Consider the following 19,859-nt stretch of genomic DNA (forward strand, 5'->3'; position numbering starts at 1 on the left):
AACTTTTCATTGTTATTTTGGTCTTTAGAGTAAAACCATTGACCAAGGTTCAATCCATTAAAAAAAATTAATATTATTTAGAAAAAATGAAAATTAAATTTTATTAATATGATTAAACAAGCTTAAATATTAAAGTAAGTTACTTATATCTAACAAAAGTATAGACAAATAGGAATTATTCGTAGTAGTATACTCATAGTCTAATAGTATATATTAAGCAAAATTTCAAAATAAAATAAATAGTAAATGAATCATATTTTTTATAGTGTCTTTATATAAAGTACGGTTTATAATTTGTAATTTAAATATTTAATGATATATTAATAAATGATATTGAATAGATTTTAAAATATTATTAAAATATAAAATTAATAATATTTTTTCAAAATCTAGTTATTTTAAGTTGTTTATAAGTTAAACTGACTGATTATATTAATATCTATTTCATTTATTTATTTTTGTTTTATATTATAATTAAGAAAACCAAATATTATCTCAAATAAAATAAATTATACAGTTCAAATAAATTATTTAAACTGATTATTATACATAGGATAATGTAAAATTAAGTTCAAATTATTTTGTAAAAAAAAATGAAATTATTTTGGTTTTATGTTGGCAGGCAGAGAAGAGGGTAAGTAGAACCCTAGAAGTGGTCGCTCTGGTTTTGAAATTGGGCAAGAAAATGGCGAGTAAAACCCTAGTTCAGTCTGGCGCTGCGTTGATGAATCGATTGTTGAATAACAAGTCCCGCATTCTTCCTCCTAATCTTAATCGTCAGTTTCTACACACTGCCAGCGTTGATTCAGCTCCAAAGCTCTTCCCATCACAGTCCCATCTCATCACCAACATCAACACTTGCCCTGCTATTTTTCGCCCAAACAACATCGTACCACCCGATACCCAGGAATTCCTGCACCCTTGTGGCCTTCCTTATCTTCCCTTCTTCCTCCCTGACGGTATCTCTCCCTCCCTCCCTCCCTCTCTCTCTCTCTCTCTCTCTCTCTCTCTCTCTCTCTCTCTCTCTCACTCACTCTCTGTTTCCTCAACTGCTCTCCCCCTCTCTCTATACTGTACATTTTGATTTTATTTTTTTTTCTAATTTTCATGTTATATCTGGAGTTCTGTGAATTTGTGTGTGTCTATAAAGCAGTGAGCTTAATAGTATTTCTGTTATGATGATATTGTATGATAATTGTGGTGCAGGTCTCTATGTTTAATTTCATTTTCTGTAATATTTGTGGGGAGGAAGGAAACTTATATGTGTTTTGCCTACATTTTTTTAACAATTTCATCTTGGTTCTAAGGATTAAAATCTGTAGGACTCAGCCTATACAACCAATTAGAAAGTGAAATCTGTGAATGTGACCACCTCAAGTCATTTAAGGTGTTTGATTGAGCAACTCATGACCATTTTTGTACTAGAACCAAATTGGCGTTCAATATCAAAACCTGGGATAGTTGGCAGTAGTAATAAGAATTCCCAAGACTGAAAGTGTTGGCTGAGACTCTAATATTGAGTGTCAAGTGTCGAATATATATGTTCTTGCTGTGGATTTAATGCAAATATGGCCTTTACCATGAGTCTATCGTCAAGTCGGTATCCTCAAATTAGTCTGTTTTGCTTGAAGGAAGAGTATGGGTTTTGTCATTTCCCTCTATAATATGATATGGATGTCCTTCTCATAACAGTTTCCAGCAGTTGAGCTTTTACTTTCTTTCTCTATTTCCCCGAGTGCTTTAGTACTTTATTATGAAAGGTATAGGCATAAACACGTTCATTTTTATGTTAGTGGTTTCACAATTACCGTCCCCCCGTTTTTAATTCTTATGTGACCTTTACTTATTTTTTCTCGTAGTTGATGGATCTTCTTCAAGTGAACCAATGCTCTTATTTCCCAAACGAACATATCAACCCAGCACCCTTAGGCGCAAAAGGAATCATGGATTTTTGGCTCGGTATGTCTATGTTTTTGGTATATGTGACGTGTTGCATACTTGGATTTGCACAAGGACATAAATTTGTTTTTCTCTGATGTTCTGTTATAACTTATCTAAAGTCTAGATATTGATTTTTTTTGTTGGATTAGTTTTCTAAACTTCCCACCATTCTTTTCTTTTGTTGGAGAACCTTTGGAACAATATTTTTGTAGTTTCTAATTGGAAGTTACCAATGCAGTTGCTGCATACCCTGTTTTTTGAACTGTTTCCCCCCTCAAAATTAGCACTTAATAGCAGGGTTAAATTTTATAGAGGGTGCTTGGCTAATCTTGTTTTTTTAATTTAGCCTAAGATTAACATTTACAAATTCTAGATTTAATTACTGATTGTTCTTATCTACATGTTTCTGTATTAATATACTATAATCAAATGAGCAGCAAAGCAACAAAGGGTGGCCGTAGAGTAATTGCCCGACGAATTGCCAAGGGCCGGGCAAGAATTACGGCGTAGGGAGCCTACTGTCGACTGCCAAGTTGAAGCACGTAAGCTTTCAGTTTTAGAGGAATCCTGATCTTCGTGACAATACCAGACATCAACTCTTTTTACTGTATTTTAGTGGCTCGCGACATTACTCCAATAATTTGAGCGGTTCTGAGCAATGTTTTGCATATGATGCCTCCCATTGGGTCCTTGAGTTTGAGCTTGTGCATCAACTGTTTTTACACAATTATTTTTGTGGCGGGCAAATTCCTTTGTAAACTTTCGTACTCCAAATGTATTAGTACTTTTTTAGTGATGGCTTCTATGAAACTCAATCCATTATGGCTGGTGTGCAGAAAGTGCAAATTCTGGTGTTTTTGGACTACATAGATAATCAAAGTTGATTGTTATATTATTCATTTGTAACAAAAATGTAAAGGAGATTATCTAGCTAGTAGCCAAACAAAGAGTTGCGTGATTAATCTATGCAATAAGAGTCCAGAAGTGACAAGCAAGGTATAAGGGGAAATCCACTTAAATGACACATGATTAACATTTTTCAAAATGTACATTTGTAAAATTATGAGCCAATAAAGTTGTTGTACATGGTCAGAGAAAAAACCTACCAAAGAATAGCCTAAATAGTTGGCATAGATGACAGGCACAAAAAATAACATCTCATTATACATTTCTTATCTTTAACATTAAATATTCAAATAGAAGTAAATTATGGTTGCAGAAAATTTTAATCACTGATAAACAAGTAGCATGCAGGCCAAACAGGACCTAGTTATATTACTACATTGCTATAAGGATGCTCTGATTGCTCTCCAGTGACCACATATCAGCTCTTAGATTCATCAATGGCCCACTTTCGTCGTGTATGTATATCCCTAACTCTGATTTTTATTTATATTATCCTATGAGATGCTTATGATCTGCTAGGCATGTTAGAACAGCGGATCTTCCTTTACCGCAGCTCATTGTTTCGTATGTATACACCAATATGTTATATTTAAATTCACACTGATTATTGTCTGAGTTTTCTACATGCTCCCCATGTCAAGCATGATGAAATTTTATGATTGTATGAAGAAAGGAATGATTTGGCTGAGTAATTAACATAATATGAAGAATGAAAATGTAATCCACCAATGCAACTAAGCAATGATGTTGTGATGGAATTACAGGAAAACTGTCCATCTGTTAAAAATCTTCTCCTTCTTGACTCTGAAGGAAAGCGCGTAGCAGTTAAGTACTATTCAGATGATTGGCCAACAAACCAGTCGAAATTGGCTTTTGAAAAATCATTGTTTGCTAAAACTCAGAAGACAAATGCTCGGACAGAAGGCATGTCAATGTTCTCCCTCATCAAACTTATTTAGAAATAATGGTTTTTGGTAGCTCAATAATTAAATCATCAGGAATTCATCTTTTCATTCAACATAAACTACTAATTTTAAGTGTTGGTGTTGTATTCAGTCTGTCATATTAATCTCTGCTAGTGTTTTAAATTTCAGCCGAGATAACATTGTTCGACGAAAACGTTGTTGTCTATAAGTTTGTAGAGGATCTACACTTCTTTGTGACCGGAGGGGATGATGAAAATGAACTGATACTTGCCTCAGTCCTCAACGGTTTCTTTGAAGCAGTTACCGTTCTTCTCAGGTTTGCTGAGACCACCATTCTTCCCCAGAAGTATTTTTGCCAGATTTTTATAAATCATATATGTCATCGTTTGATCATATAAGACTGAAAAGTTGTTATTAGACTTTTTAGGAAACAACTAGAATATATAATGCACATATCGACAAGTGTTCAACAATATGTGTGTTCCCTCATTTATATGCCTGAACCCCTAGAGTTGATCTATGTTTTAGTATGACATTGTCATATCATGATTTCTTCCCCACAGTGTAGTTTATATTGAGTACTTATCCTGTGGATACTGCAGGAGTAGTGTTGACCAAAGGGAGGCCCTTACGAACATGGACCTGATTTTTCTCTGCATAGATGAGATCATCGATGGAGGGTATGCATCTTCCTTCATGTCGCATAATCAGACTTATGCTATTGCTATAACATGAAGCTCTACAGATGATCTTGTTTATTATTTGAAGATAGCATAGCAAAAAAAAAAAAAACCTTTGACAGTGAAGCTTGAACTCACAACTATATGCATGGCAGGTTGATTCTGGAAACTGATGGCACCACCATTGCAGGTAAAGTTGCTAGCCATACCATAGACGAGGGTGCACCTTTGTCAGAGCAAGTAAGTTTATCCAGAAATCTTTCTACTGCCTCAATCTCGGCCTCTGCGTTTGATAATCATCTAACAGAAACTTGCATTTCATTGTTGCAGACAATCACACAAGCTCTGGCTGCTGCGCGTGAACATTTTACTAGATCACTTCTTCGATGAGGCTTTGATATCCATGCTTAGAGGAAAAAGAGTTTACTACCCTTTATTCCCTTCCCTTTTGCATAAACAGAGAGAAAGTTGTTTCTTTTTCATAAGGCTGCAACCAATTTTTTCAATTTCTGCAGTTAATCCAGAGCATAATTATTTTACCAGGATCTTTACTTCACTTGTAATTTTTGTATTCCTGCAGTTAATGCAGAGCATATATTTTCTGTTGCAGGCTCTTTGCTAAGCTTGTGAATCAAGAATGTAAATTTGACTAAACTGATCTCAAATAATGTACAAGATTTAAAAATATATAAGAAGGCTGGAGGTGGATTTCAATGGAAAACATAGTTTTAAAGGAAATTAAAATTGATTAAAGGGACTTGACAAAAGAAATTGATTAAAGGACCGTTTCAGTGTAATTATGCATATCCCAGGTTATGTATTCGTAAACGAAATAGATCGGAGGATCCGAATCTCAACTTTTAAAATTATAGTAATGTGTTATTCAAAAATATAAAAAAATACGGTTTTATTTTTGATTTATATTCACATCGAATCATTTATCATAAATCCCCATCGAATCAATTCTACTACATTTTATAAATAATCCACACAAAATCCAAATTAAATAAATTCCATAAAATTACAACCCCTTAAAGATCAACCCATTACATGTCGATTTGACATTACTATTACAAATAATAATACAATTTTTTTATTTGAAAGATGGTAAAATTTGTTTTACAAAAAAATTTCTAACAACAATTTTTAGTTCAAAAGTTTGTTTTAGAAAAAGCAGCCTCATAGAAAAAACTACTTTTCAATTTTTATCATATATTCCACTATCAACATTTTCAAAATATATCATTTTTACTGTTATTATTCAAATTATATAAATATCATTAAAAAAATTATTAAACAATTATTTGATTTTACAACAACACTTATTTATAAACACTTTTTACAACAACATAACAATTTTTAACCAAATAAATCCTAAGTTATATAAAAAATTAATTATATACTTGTACGTTTAAATATACTCATACTTGGTTAGCCAAAAAAAACGTCAAACTCATTATTATTATTATAGATATTAAGTGTTAAAACAAAAAAAGATTTATTCATAAAGAATATGATTACTAAAATGGATGATAAATTATATGTTACCCACTCTGTCCTATTTGAACTGATGTTTGACTTTTTGACATGTATATTGAAGGGTAAAAAAATAATATCTATGCTTCATAAAAATGTTTCATTCTTATATCAAACAAAAGTTTAGATTCTAAAATTTTATATCAAATAATTTAAACTTTAATTTAACTCCCACTGCATCATAATTCCAAGCTATATTTCAAATCAAACTCAACCAAATTTTAATAAATTTTTCATTCATTTCTCTTGGGAAAAAAACATAATGTCATCGGATTTCAGTACAACTGATTTTTAGGTGTTTAATTGTTTTTTTTGAACAAAAAGGTTTTTTTTTAAAGTCTACATACTCGTAGATAAATTATATCGAAGTACAATAAATAAATCGTATCCTGGATTTTTTTCTTTTAAGAAAATTTACGATCTAACCAAAAATCATGCAACATCGGAATGTTAGACGATAAAACTAAAATGAATGAAAAAAAAAGTCCAATAACAAAAGGTTTTTAATCTATTAAAACTGCATAAGATAAATTCTCTTACAGCGAATAGAATATTAAAATTTACAGTCCTGGGGGGCTTACCACAATCTCACTCCAAACTTTGGTACTTAATTGTAAAAAGTGCGCTTCGTCATAGCATACCCGTAGTATCCGGGTCGGGTTTCTCAGAAACTCCGGTCGGCATATCAACTCATATCGGTCTCTCTCAGGTCCGATCTCAAGACCGAGATTACAACTTGCGTTTCTTTTCTCCTCTCTCCCCTCTTTCATCTCGCAGATCTCTCTCTCTCTCTCTCTCTCTCTCTCTCTCTCTCTCTTTCTGTCTCTCTCTCTATATATATATCACACACAGAGTTTCCTCCAGCTCAGGTAATTAAACTTTAATTTTATATTCTGTGTGCATAACTGTTTGTTATAATTTGATCATAGGGTTTGTTTATTGTTGTTTTTGCTTGGATAATACAAATACATTCTCAGTATAATAATCAATAATGTTCTATGCAATCGATACACTGCAATCAATTACTTTATTTTTGTGCATGTTAGTTAATATAATTTTGTACTCTGCCATGAGGTATTATCAGAATTTAATTACTGTCCAATTTGGAACCTGTATGCCATACATAAGCTTCTATTGGAAAAATTACCCCCGTATGATATGAAAATCGAAAAATGGGAATCTTGTAGAAGGGGCGGGGGGTTAAGTACGAAGAGTAAGTTTTAGTTTTCTGCGTTGCAGCATATTCTGCTAATCTTCATGTTCGAGAAACAATATGATTGAAAGTTTCTGCCATATGAACTTAGACACCCTAAGCTATCATGATTAGAGCCTTGAAATAATGCACATTAGGACGTAGAAGAGAGAATTTATTATTCAATTGTATTATAAATTTACAATGAAAAAACAACATTGTTCGTATTCCTATTTTTTTTTTGTGTGTGTATTTCTTTTCTTGCTATCGAAATTTGCTGCCCCAAGATTATATCCGGGTTTCCTAGTTGGGTTTCATTATTTTACCATCTTTAATATAGTCACCTGCAAAATGAGTCAAACTTATTTTCTCCCTGAATATTGATTTACCAGAAGTATGTTTATTCGATCTGAAATAGTAGGTAATTGTTTAATGTTTCTGCTTTTTACCAATTATTTGTCAGCAGAGTAGAGGCTGATTTCAGAATGAATATGCAACAAGCTGTACCACCCAGGTCTGTTAATGGAATTGGTCGTAGAAGAGGTGAAAAAGAACCTGGAAATAGGTTCGATAATAAGTTGTCAACTGGAAAGATCAACTCCGGTAGATTGACAGCTTCAGGTAAGGGTAAGTATATTAAAAAATTGGGCAATTGTATCATTTTAGAAGTTCTAACTGTTAGTCAGACCAGGTGTATTGGGTAGCGACAAACGGATAGACAATGAAAGTCCCTCACGCGAGAGACTAGTTTATTTGACAACATGTCTTATAGGACATCATGTGGAAATCCAGGTGATAGATGGATCTGTCTTCTCTGGAATATTTCATGCTACTAATGCTGACAAAGATTTTGGTATGTCCAATAACTAAGAATTTATTAGTGCCCAATACCTATGTGGTATGGATTGCTGTTTCTTGAATATTTTTCTCTTAAAGAGTAATTGTCTTGTGTGTTTGGCACGATTCACTCATGACATTGATACTTGTAGGAATCATCTTGAAAATGGCTCGCCTAACAAAGGCTGGCTCTTCACGAGGACAAAAGAATATCTCGGATTCTGCCAACAAGCCTGCTTCAAAGACTCTGATAATACCAGCTACAGAGCTTGTGCAAATTATTGCTAAGGTTTCTACACTTTTAATTGACAATATATTAGTAATGTTTCACGGTGTTAAGTAAAAGTAGACTCAAGGTTTTGGGAGATCGTCACCCCGTCATCCTATTTATGTGTTTGCCTATAGTGTGAGCACAAATACTAGTTGCTGTCATAAAACTACCGTAATTTAGGATAAGCGATCCTCACTTTGGTCAACGGGCTTTTACGGGATCAAGAAAGACGTATACTCAGGTAAGAAGAGGGTTGCTTAGAGCCTTTTTAACAAGCAAATGATAGTATTATTGTAGTATATAAGTTTTGAACTTGGACATTGCCAAACAGCCCCCCTCTCTATATCTCCCTCCGTATATATCAGTTCAATCTGAAGCTTTGCTAGTTTTATCCTTAACATCTTGAAATCCTGCAATGTTGTATTTGTCTCTCTTGGATCTAATCTTCTCTCTCTATTTACTCTTCGATAAAGGAGTCACTATCGGTTTAGTATGGTTAACTGACCGTAAAGGCACCATACAGTCACATCACACCGAACAATTAGAATTAAATGCACCTGAAAATTATTGATCCATTTGTGATCTAGATAGTCATTGACATATTTGTTACTGTCTCTTGGATACCTGTTTCTTTATTTTAGATCAGTTCAATATCTTTGACCAAATTTATAGGCCAAGTCAGTGAATGGGGTCCCAGGTACCATCTTTAGTTACACAGATTCACTGTTTAGCTAGAAGTAATGGCGGTCTTTATTCAAAATTGATACAGACCAGGGTCTAGGTGTAAAATATGGCAAATGCCTGCCATCCAAAGATGAATCAAGTACGAAGAGTGTTTAGAAGTGTCTTGAAGAATTCCTCAATTTAGATTCAGATTCATGTGCAGCCAGATTTTAAGGCAATGGATTGCGTTGTTACGTTTAAAAGAGTGATGGCTTAGTGTTATTTAACGTAAAAGAAGTACTCTCTCCCTGTTACTAGGAGAATTCCGAAGCATACTGTTTATACACACAGAACTCAGGCCAGTCTTCTATGGCATCAAGGGAGGATGCATAGGAAGTCCTATGAAGACTTTTGCAAATAAAATGAAGGCCAGAAAGAAACATTCTAGTTTATTGTTTGTGTCATCTGTTGTAGCTTAAGAAACTGAATGAAGAAGTTTGTGCCAAGAGGCAACTTCCACAATTTGCTGTTTGTATTTATCTGCTGATGTTAATAGCTAATTACAGTTTCAACTTTCTACATGGGACCACTCAGGAAGTTGGATCTGAGGAATTTATTTAAAAGTATCGTAAAGTTACACCGATGTATCAACCAGTTGTAGGTTCATGGAAGATTTAAAATGGGAGGATGTAGAGCTTCTTAGAGTTAATTTACAAGAAGTAATATTAGAAGTATTAACTAATAATGGAAGCCAATAGCCATTTAGTTACAGTTAGGTGTTCTTTTGCACAATTATGATGTGTGCTAGACAGATGTGAGTTATTACTATCCTGATCGCTGGTAATGAATTCTTCTCCGACTTTCTCTTTAAGGAGTTCCTCATCTCTCCTTAAAATCATCTATTTATATCTTTTCCACCCCTTTTCTGGGTTTCCTAACTTCTCCCTGGTCTCTCTTGTATTTCTTCTGCCTTATTAACACGCTTACCTATTTTGTGAACTGTGGTAGATAATTTTGTTATAATATAGATGAAGCAGTTCCTTTTACCTTATAAGTAATGATTTATATGTGTCATTCACTTGGACAGGGTGTGGCTGTAACGATGGATGGGTTAGCGAGTGAGCTCCAGCAGGAGAAGCAGCAGGATATAATGACAGACTCGACCATATCACATTCTCGCCATGTTGATGTGGAAAGAGAACTGGGTCGCTGGGTTCCTGATGAAGATGTTCCAGAATGTCCTGAATTAGACAACATATTTGATGGTCCTTGGAATAGGTTGTTAACAATTCACCTGTTTCTATTTTTAATATTTTTTTAATAAGTCTATCCAAGTGAAATTTACTTGGTCGCATGTCAAGGCTATATTTTCTTATGATAACTGCACTACCATAAGCATTGATAACTGAATCATATCAAAGTTACCTTACTTGTTGCTGATCCTTATGAATAGGTGGAACGAGATATGTTATTGGAAGGTGTAATCCTGTATAGGGCACATTATGTTATCTGAAGCCTTAATTATACGTGACTGTTTCTTGTATAACACACCTGGAAGTTTTTATTGTTCTATCTATGTATGCATGAGAACTGTAATTTTTGCATGGTTTTTTCAGTTGATGAAATATATAATAACAAGATTAGAGTTACTTACTGACAAGTTGCATGAATGTATCCTAACAAAAAATGAATGAATCTAGCTGTATTCTGATATCACCTGGCTTTTGTAGGGCTTGTCGACTGCACATCTAGTTTTTGCCTTCATATTATCTTTTAATTTCATCTTTTACGCTTCCATTTATGACTTTATGTAGCGACTATCAATGGAGTATGTTTTATATATATATCTTTTATATATAAGCTTTTTTTTTTGTTTCCTTGTCAACCTAACTTTTGTGATTAAAGAATTTAATTTTTGATTGAAACAAAAACAGTGAACATGTATGTATGTTTTTGACTCTCGTTTGTGTTATGTGTGCCTTTGTGGGTTATCATTCCCTTCCGATTAGGGGTAGTTGCCTTTTGCAAAGCTCATTGTCGTGTTTATAAGAAAGGAATGAATGTAAATAAGTTGGCAATTATTATTAAATTGATTTAATTATTTCAGGTGCAGAAAAAATTGTTCTATATTTTTAATGTGCTGGGTTTATTAGTCGTGTTGACTAGAGTAGTTATATATTTAGATATTGTTTTTGGTTTAGATAACTTATATGATTATTTAAGTTTTATGTAATAAAACGAAGTGTCTGAGGCCTTAATCCTATAGGTTAATAGTGCCCTATATGAGAAACTTAAAACCCAATATTACACTGAGATTTTCTTCTTGGTGTTGGCTGTGCTCAATAAGGGTCCTCTCTCTATGGTAGATAATCCTCTACGCAATTCACCCTTATTGTCTGCTTATCTGTTTTGAAATAGTTATGCTTCCATAATCTATTGTGATTTTCACTGACCTGTACTGGTTGTTGTTCGTGTGACATGAAGCTTCCATCTTCTCCATGGGCTCGTTACTGAGGTGCTATTTGGTCCTTTCAACTCTTGAAGCTTTCTTGTGAATTGATAATTACATTCAGACATTCAGTCATTAACCAACACCAAGCTCCTTACATAGCCACTATGGAGCAACCCAAAATTGTCTAGTAGTACAAAAGAAGAATTTAGGAATTTGATTAACTTAGTTTGACTTTTTTTTGGTCCTGAAAACTGTTGTATAGTGAGGAGCATATGACAGGGATTTCCCTAGCACATATTGCATACAACATTATCAAGCTCTATACATATATAGGTACCTTATGTTAGTGAAATTGAAAAAGGGTGAAATGCATCTAACTCCAGTATTTCAGGTGCTTATGTGGCTAATATATGCAAGGGTTTAGATCTTTCTGTGAATATTTCTTAACTAAGGAAATAAATGAGGGATATTTCAGTTTACATACTTTTTGATAACTATTCTCAAATTATGGTCTATTAGTTGCAACTTGAGCACAATTCATTACCCTGGAGGATCTTTGAGTTAAAATAGTAGGCTCATACCTTAATTTATACCATTTCTATAAGAAACCTATACGTAATCGCGGTTTCTTGGTTGTTCAGTTACCATCTATGCTTCTACATTGTGTTTTGTAGGGGCTGGGATCAATTTGAAGCAAATGAAACTTTGTTTGGAGTAAAAAGCACCTTTAATGAGGATCTGTACACCACTAAACTAGACAGAGGGCCTCAAACAAGAGAGCTGGAAAGGGAGGCGCTAAGGATAGCAAGAGAAATTGAGGTTGAGGATACACAAGATCTTCATTTAGCAGAGGTTAGGCTCTAGCCCAATTTTGATTGCTTATTTAGTTTTTGTTTTTTGTTTACATAGATGTTATCATTTGTAGTTTTTCTTTACATAAATATGTTTGTATGTATTCAACAGGAACGAGGTATTCAACTTCCTCGTGATATTGAATTGGACGAGGAAACCAGATACTCATCGGTCTTTAGGGGGGTTAATGATAGTGGCTATGATGAAAAAGAGAACCTGTTGGATTCACGTAATATTGAAACTTTTGGAGGTGCATCTGATTCTTCCATTGGCAAGTCATTTACTGCATTTAAAAGTGGCAAAAGTAATGATGTAGCTGAAATGCCATCAAGCTCCTCATCTATGGTAATTGTTACAAAGATCATCTAATCCTTGTGAAGTCTCTGATTTTTTTATTTTGCTTTGCTATGTTGGAGATAAAAGTTTTCACCAGCAATTATATAATCTTGACATGGTATTGCTTATTAGAAAAAAAATTATTAGTGCAAGTACTAATGGTAATATGATGCCTTCTAATTGCAAAGACGAAAGTCAAAGTTTAAGCTTAGAAACCTTTCCCTTGCAAAAAGAAGGAAGGAGAAATGCATTGCTCTTCTGTTAGAAACTGTGGTGGGTTTTTTGGTTATATGTTTAGTTTAAGTCCAAGGTTGATTTTTTTCTGAATTGCTATTTTATCTGTTATATTTTGTTCTTATGCAATAATCTTATATGTTGTATCTAATATAGATTATCATCTCCTGTGCCTTGTTATACAGGATGATATTCAATCTTCTCAGTCAATGCGGCAATGGTCCGCTTCTCATGATCAAATTAAGCAATTCTCCTCAGATCCTCATCATACAAGTCTCCTAGCTTTAGATGGTGGAAGCAGGTTCTTTTTCATTATTTAATCCATTCTTTAATAGTAGTTTGTTATGGTACACATATATGTTGGATATCTTCTTTGTTGTTAAATTGTTCTTTTGCTTGGTCTCACAAGAACTGACAAATAAAGATTTGTGTACAATTTGCACCTTAATTGACCATGACTTATTTCAGGGTTCGAGAAGGCGAGGTTAATGAAAACCTAGCAGTAAGCAGTTTTAAAGAATTAGAGAAGAAAACCGTAAGTGAAATGTTACTGCTCTTTTAGATGCATGTTTTTTGTTTTTAAGTTTTACTTTAAGTGAAGGGGTTATTCTTGACGGTCTTATATTTTTCACTTTGTGTATTTGAACAGTTAAATGCAGATACTCAACCTTCTAAACCTCGGGGTGAGTATGATCTATCCTGATGCATGTTGCTGTTAAATTACCTTATCACCATCAGATCCATGCTTGCTGTTTCAACTATTATAGATACTAGGAAATGGATCAAGGGAGTGTCTCTATTATTTAATTAATGATTGAATGGTTAAGGATAGAGAAAATTGCATCCTCATTGCTAGAAGGATGTATGAATACTGTGTTAGCTTAGTACCTCTAATAATCTGAACAAAAACCCAGGGCTTCAATTCTCTTGCTGAGGTTAAATAGTGGTATCTAAGACTGAAGTATCCCCAAATTTTATATATGATAAAAATTAAGTTAGCATTCTTCATGATTATCACCTGCTAAAGTGCATCACCCTTCTAGATTGAGACAGAATTTGCAGGATGAGTTGTACAGCAGTGGTTCGAATAAGATTAATAAATGACATTAAAATAAGCTCCCTTGTAGCCTCGTCTTTTCTCATTCTTGCTTGGTTAATATGAAGTTAGATAGTTTCTCTTTTGATCTTGCCTAGGCAGCTGATAAGCGATCACGTAGGCTATTCTTTATAACAATCCTAAAAGTTGATCGAAATTATCTACACTTAATAAGAGAAAAGATGAAGATTAAGCCAGCACTAGTCAACTGCAGTTTTGATCTTAGAGATTGGATAATTCGTTTGTTTGGAGACAAACAGTGCAATATGTATTTCAGCAGTTAAAATATATAATAAATGACAATGAAGTGCACCAGACCAGATAAGTTTCTGGGTTTAATTAACCTAGAATTAGTCATTTATTTGGTTCAGTTAACCTGCATTCACTGTCTCATTAGTTTGTTAGTGTTGTTTACATTTTATGGTTCTTGTGTAAGAGGTGGATATATAGATGCAGGGGTGTAACGGGTTCTGTTCGGTTTTTGGGTAAAGCGGTTAAACGGGTAAATCTATATGGATTCAAGTTCAAAAAAATACATTATGAACATACAGAGTAGATTAAAAAATTATAAAATATGTGAAGTGCAAAGGAGATTTACCCATGGTCATACAGTGACTTAGAGAGACGGTACTAGATGCAGTATATGTAGAGAAAGATGGAGAGGTGCATGACAACATCTATATCACTAGGCTACCTGTTATGAGATCTCTTGCCTATTCGCCTTTCTGCTCTGGATTTATTCTATATTTGGTCCTTAGGTGATGCCATGTATTAAATTATAATCTCTTAATTTTTTCCTTAAGGTATCTCATGTACTAACTTCCAAGCACTTGATTTTTTATGGTTAGTATTACTTATGGAAAGTGTGAGATTCTGAGATTAAATGACTCACAGTATGAACCAGAGTAAGTTAAAAATACTTAAGAAAATTATGAATAACAATCAAGTTAAAATTATAGTATGTACAAAACTACAATCGTTGCAAGCAAACAGAGGCATAAGGTCATGAAGGTTTATGATATGATAACGACTTGAAACCAACGATTTTCACTTGCTGCTCCAAATCTCCTACTGGACCATTAAGTTTTTTTTTTAATTTTTAAAACAAACTAAAATGCCTTAGAAGCTAACAACATGCTTCATTGCAAACATGTAGGTAATTGCTGCCTTCACAATGTTGAGTATGTTTAGTGACGGTTTCTGTTTAGGAATTATTGACAAGATGTCTCCTGGCGTTGTTTTTTTGGGACATTTTAGTCAAGGCCCATTCGCAAAACTTATTGGCCCAGGAGTAGCTAGCCCGTAAAATATACTGGAATCGTAATGGTCATTGTGGGCCCAGAATAAGTTTAAAACCCTATTTAACCCTACTAGTACTCTCACTTGCACATCCACCCCCTCTTTTATTTAAGAAAAAGCTTGCTCTCTCAGATTGCCGCCATGGGTAAATTTCATCTCTATGACATCTGAAAATTTCTTTTATCGCGTCTTTAAACTATCTTAATGTGTATTTATACATGTGTTTCTTGTACTTGTATATTATATGATAATCACTCAGTCATGAATCGTGATGTTAGTTACCCTTTTAAGCTTATAAATCTAAATCAGAGATAGATTGGAAGTTGGAACCCATTAAATATTATGATGGTCCTTACCATGTTAAGATCTGAACCTGATTAAGAAGTTCTTTGCGTCGTCGCATTGTATGTAGACACCGATACCTCAAATTCATGTTTCTTAGTTTCTTTTTGCCGATACTGGTCTTCTTTGTGTGACCATTATACTGTTTTTACATTAATATTTTTTATGCAAGTGACTTATTTTTTGATAAAGTTGAGATTTTTTGTATTTAGTTTTTTATTTTATTTGTTTGTATTGTAGTAGGACCTCATATATATATATGTATGTGTGTGTATACATATATGTATGTGTGTATATGTATATTTTAATATTTGGACCTGTTAAGGGGCTATATACTTGCTTGTATATATGTGTGTATGTACTTGCTTGTATATTTTGATATGTATGTATGCTATTTTAGATAACATTGCTCAACTTTTTTGAGGAAATCCTAGGCTTTAGGGGGATTTTTCACCTTTCGCCTTCAAAAACACTGTTAGTACTTATGATATATTATATGATTAGAGGGAATTGCTCAAATACAAACCAAGATTAAGATGAAGTCTACAAACTTAATTAAGCCCTTAGATGAATATAATCTAATGGCCCCATCCCCCCGTCCCCCCCCCCCCCCCCCCCCCCCCCCCCCCCCCCGCCGTTTCTAATCAGATTTGTCCCGTCAGTTGGTGCGCTTTTTTTGAAATCCGACTTCACTGTATTTTTCGTCATCTCCCAATGATCAATTTGCATATCAATGTGCTATATTTCGGTTTGATTTTGAATTTTTTTTATTTTTGAGGAGGTTTGTAGTGGAGGACCCCATGATTAGATCTATTTTGTAAGCCATGCGGACGCCTTGTGACCATGACATCCAGGCGTTGCTTACAAATGCCAGGCTTTTTTAGAACTATAACAACCATGCTTGCTATCTTGTATTAGACTTGTTGATATGCATATAGTTGAGCTTGTCTAGAAATTGATAGAATATATTAGAAACACCTTGCAAGTATGGAAGTACTCTGTCAGTCAAAAAAATGTTTCCAGTTTCGACAGCTATTATTATGTATGCAGAGCTGAACTCATCATTTGGGCAAAATAAAGGTTCTGAGGGACAGGAGAACACCCTTAATACTCCTGGTCATGGAATTGCTGCTTCCGCAAGTGTTCATCGGCCTAGGGTCTCCCCAAGTTCATCAAAGGGGTCACTGTCCACGCTCAATCCGCATGCCAAGGTAAATTCGATAATAAGCTATGTTTTTTTATTTTGATGCTAGGAACTGATAATTAAATAAGTAAATTATGAGCAACAAGTCTTACTCACCTGGTGTATCTCTATCAGGAATTCAAATTAAATCCCAATGCGAAGAGTTTTACCCCAAACCCAACAACAATTCGGCCCGTATCTCCAGTGTCTGATGGTTCCTACTACTACCAGGCTAATGTACCCGCAGTTCCTAACATGCATGGCATACCTGTAGCAATCGGGGCAAGTGCTTTCAACTTTATAGTACTTTCACTTTCTATTACCCTGCAAACTGTTTTATGTATTCTAGCAATGACTGAATATTTGAATGTGATTATGAAAAGTAGAAATATGTTCTTAATAAATTGAAAAGTGGCTTTACTGATAGACCGGTGAGTGAACATGTACTGAGCAAATGCGGAGGTCACTCTTATTTAGGCGGATATGGATTTAGACTGTATAATGAAATTTTTGTTCCCTGATATAACGGTCACATGTTAATAATAAATTTAGATAAGAACCTAAACATTGTTGGTACCTAAATTTGCTAATATGTCTATGAGATTTCCTTGTACGGGTCTTTCTTTATCTTGAGTACTTTGCAAATAGTCTGTTTTGATCCTGTGTGACAGCTTGATGAAAATATGGTAAATTGGTAGTCTTTGAAAACTTGCAACTATTGTACAACTTTTTTTGTAATATTTTATCTTAAAATATAATTTTGTGTGCCATGACTTTGGAAGAGGGCTGTTTTTATCATTATCATTGCTGCAGTCACAGTGCAATATTTGCTGAGGCTGGTCTTTAGTTTTGCTTTAGCTGGACTTAAGCAACCCAGTGAGGACCAAGGCATCATATTATGAACCATGGAATGTTGTTTATGACAATGATCTTGTTTCACATTTATCGATACTTGTTTGCTTGTTTTAGGTTGGACAATCATTTGGTGGGCATCAGCCTGTCATGTTTAATCCACAGGCTGCAGCAATGCAAGCACCACAGCCCTTTTTTCATCCAAATGGACCTCAGGTATATGGATATTTTCTCCTTTGTTTATATAAATGTCAACATATTTGAATGGCTCAGGCAACAACTCTTTTAGCATTTGTTGCAGTATGGGCAACATATGATTCTTGGTCAGCCTCGCCAGGTCGTATACATGCCAACCTATCCTCAGGTAAAAAGATGTTACATCATAGTGTCACATTGATTCAGGTTTTTATAAACATATGTGAGAGAAAGTTATATGCATATTGAGAGTTTGTTGTACTGACACTTCATAAGGGATAGTTGGAAATTGTCTGGGTCAGTGCACCTCTTCATTGTGTTCCTGATCAGTTATAGTCAATATCTTTATATAATGACAAGTGAATACAAGTTTTAGGGTGTGTTTTGCCCTCCTTGTAAGTTTCTTATACTTTGATTTGGTATATTTATGGATACTGTTTAAAGAGTATAGTTTTAATATTAAATACATTGTGTTGAGACATTAATTTGGTGTCTGCTGTTTTAGGTTTTGTAATTAGGAGAATATACACATACATTAGTTATAAGTTGTGACACGGTTCTTAGAGCAAGTGCAATGCAGAGCCCAACTGCTGATGTGGAAGAGAGAGGCAGGGACCTGTTTGTTTTTGAAGCGCTGGAGAAGAGGAGAGAAGTTGGCCAGGCCCGTGTTCCTGGGCTGGCCAACTCCAGCAGCTTTTCCTGACTTCCTTTTTTTCTATTCATATTTTATACAAGTTATACACTACAAATCTGATAATCTTATGAACCTGGGTTGGAGTTTATTGCCCAGTTTTTTATAAGAGGCCACCTTTGATTGTGTCAAGGAAAAAGGACAGAAATGGCAGAGCACTTGGGCTCGCCATTGCACTTGCTCTTATACCTTGATTTGATATATTTATGGATCCTGGTCAGAGAATATAGTGTTAATATCAAATACATTGTGTTGAGACGTTAGTTATAAGTTGTGACACGGCTACATATTTTATTTCGCAGAATATGTTCAGCGTCATGTCCTTCTATACAATCAAAATTTCTAGAAATCAGTACTTATTGTTCCTACATTCTTTCATACAGGAGATGCAGTATAAAGGACGAGAGTTTTAGCCACTTTGGAGCTTTTGATATCGGACTTATATGAACCAATTAACCATGTGAGAGGTCCTGCCGTTGACAGCTGACAGGCCTGGTGCGCTTCTGAGCATCATGTGTTTGAGGATTTCTTTTTGCTGAATTCTAATGTTATAAACATTGTTATTGGAACTTGTCCTAATGTATTTTATATAAAGTATTTGGGATCACCTGCTTTAAGTCTCTTGCGATTTTACTATAAAATAGTTATATGCAGGCCACCGAAAGTAAAATAAGTAAACTGAAGTTGTCATGGATTATATACTTGAGTTGTAAATTTTGACATTGTTTAAAACATTTAAATCAAGTATTTTTCAGTGGAAAAAAATAGGAAAATTTGCGAAGTGCAATGGCCATACTGTTTCTGTATCCCAAAGCCTCGTTTGGTTTAGGTTAGCTTTAAAAAAGTATTTATTTCTAGAAAAAAATATGTAAAAAAGTATTTATTTAAAAAGGTATTTATTTCTGACATGGAGTGGCATTCGTAGACGTGTTTTGAACCTCCTTGGATTGCATATCTCTGGCATAGTCTTGCTATGTCTAAACATTCTGTAAATATGTAGCTTGTCCTGAAAAATAGGTTGTTAACTACATGCTCTTGAACCTCCTTGGATTGCATACATCTGGCAATAGTTAGATTGATAGAATGGCCTCGTTTGTTTCATCCAAATTCATGAGCACTTGTCCCCCTTGTCACTAGCTGGACTGGACTGACTTTCTTGCGGGAAATGTTATTCAGCGGGAATGAGGATGGGCACTGTGCACTTCGAGGTCAAGGAACGGCTAACCCGTGCCAATCCCCAAATTCAATACAGATCCTCGAAATTTTTATAAAACATTCCCCGTTTCTCATCCCATCAGGGAGGGAATCGGAATGGGGGTTGAGCGGGACGGAGTGTTTGCCCATCCCAGCACGGAGGTTATGCAAAAGTAGGAGG

General features: G+C 34.5%; 3 protein-coding genes across 9 annotated transcripts; all 3 read left to right on the plus strand.

Moving 5' to 3' along the window:
- Nucleotides 1-605: 605 nt before the first annotated feature.
- Nucleotides 606-2,836, plus strand: LOC108206472 (large ribosomal subunit protein bL34m). Its single transcript, XM_017376784.2, has 3 exons — nucleotides 606-959; nucleotides 1,860-1,959; nucleotides 2,379-2,836. Exons 1-3 carry the CDS (start codon nucleotides 686-688, stop codon nucleotides 2,449-2,451), a joined length of 447 nt encoding a protein of 148 aa, XP_017232273.1. The 5' UTR covers nucleotides 606-685; the 3' UTR covers nucleotides 2,452-2,836.
- Nucleotides 2,837-3,575: 739 nt separating this feature from the next.
- On the plus strand, nucleotides 3,576-5,095 carry LOC108207730 (coatomer subunit zeta-1). The gene is made up of 5 exons (XM_064086928.1): nucleotides 3,576-3,771; nucleotides 3,942-4,089; nucleotides 4,376-4,453; nucleotides 4,609-4,693; nucleotides 4,784-5,095. Exons 1-5 carry the CDS (start codon nucleotides 3,576-3,578, stop codon nucleotides 4,841-4,843), a joined length of 567 nt encoding a protein of 188 aa, XP_063942998.1. The 3' UTR covers nucleotides 4,844-5,095.
- Nucleotides 5,096-6,567: 1,472 nt separating this feature from the next.
- LOC108209378 (polyadenylate-binding protein-interacting protein 4) lies at nucleotides 6,568-19,091 on the plus strand. Of its 7 annotated transcripts, none has more exons than XM_017380248.2 (15): nucleotides 6,568-6,698; nucleotides 7,648-7,808; nucleotides 7,873-8,034; nucleotides 8,171-8,307; nucleotides 10,040-10,230; nucleotides 12,079-12,256; nucleotides 12,368-12,601; nucleotides 13,012-13,127; nucleotides 13,295-13,361; nucleotides 13,476-13,509; nucleotides 16,614-16,774; nucleotides 16,882-17,028; nucleotides 17,716-17,814; nucleotides 17,888-17,962; nucleotides 18,868-19,091. In XM_017380248.2, the coding sequence occupies exons 2-15, from the start codon at nucleotides 7,667-7,669 to the stop codon at nucleotides 18,895-18,897; spliced, it is 1,773 nt and encodes a 590-aa protein (XP_017235737.1). In that variant the 5' UTR covers nucleotides 6,568-6,698; nucleotides 7,648-7,666; the 3' UTR covers nucleotides 18,898-19,091. The 7 variants fall into 7 exon arrangements, with proteins under 7 accessions (XP_017235737.1, XP_063944121.1, XP_063944120.1 ...); XM_064088051.1 differs by having other exon boundaries at nucleotides 6,571-6,698; nucleotides 7,648-7,802; nucleotides 17,900-17,962; XM_064088050.1 differs by having other exon boundaries at nucleotides 6,574-6,858; nucleotides 7,648-7,802; nucleotides 17,900-17,962.
- Nucleotides 19,092-19,859: the final 768 nt, after the last annotated feature.

The sequence above is a fragment of the Daucus carota genome, chromosome 2 (genome assembly GCF_001625215.2).
Source record: "Daucus carota subsp. sativus chromosome 2, DH1 v3.0, whole genome shotgun sequence".
In the NCBI taxonomy this organism is placed as follows: domain Eukaryota; kingdom Viridiplantae; phylum Streptophyta; class Magnoliopsida; order Apiales; family Apiaceae; genus Daucus; species Daucus carota.

What these genes read in the sequence shown, in the direction of transcription:
- LOC108206472 (XM_017376784.2), top strand. Translation starts at nt 686, where the DNA reads ATGGCGAGTAAAACCCTAGTTCAGTCTGGCGCTGCGTTGATGAATCGA. An exon ending in TCCCTTCTTCCTCCCTGACG is followed by an intron (nt 960 to 1,859) that starts GTATCTCTCCCT and finishes TTTTTCTCGTAG; the next exon opens with TTGATGGATCTTCTTCAAGT. An exon ending in AATCATGGATTTTTGGCTCG is followed by an intron (nt 1,960 to 2,378) that starts GTATGTCTATGT and finishes TCAAATGAGCAG; the next exon opens with CAAAGCAACAAAGGGTGGCC.
- LOC108207730 (XM_064086928.1), top strand. Translation starts at nt 3,576, where the DNA reads ATGCAACTAAGCAATGATGTTGTGATGGAATTACAGGAAAACTGTCCA. An exon ending in GACAAATGCTCGGACAGAAG is followed by an intron (nt 3,772 to 3,941) that starts GCATGTCAATGT and finishes TTTAAATTTCAG; the next exon opens with CCGAGATAACATTGTTCGAC. An exon ending in GCAGTTACCGTTCTTCTCAG is followed by an intron (nt 4,090 to 4,375) that starts GTTTGCTGAGAC and finishes TGGATACTGCAG; the next exon opens with GAGTAGTGTTGACCAAAGGG.
- LOC108209378 (XM_017380248.2), top strand. Translation starts at nt 7,667, where the DNA reads ATGAATATGCAACAAGCTGTACCACCCAGGTCTGTTAATGGAATTGGT. An exon ending in GCTTTAGATGGTGGAAGCAG is followed by an intron (nt 13,128 to 13,294) that starts GTTCTTTTTCAT and finishes GACTTATTTCAG; the next exon opens with GGTTCGAGAAGGCGAGGTTA. An exon ending in ACATGCCAACCTATCCTCAG is followed by an intron (nt 17,963 to 18,867) that starts GTAAAAAGATGT and finishes TCTTTCATACAG; the next exon opens with GAGATGCAGTATAAAGGACG.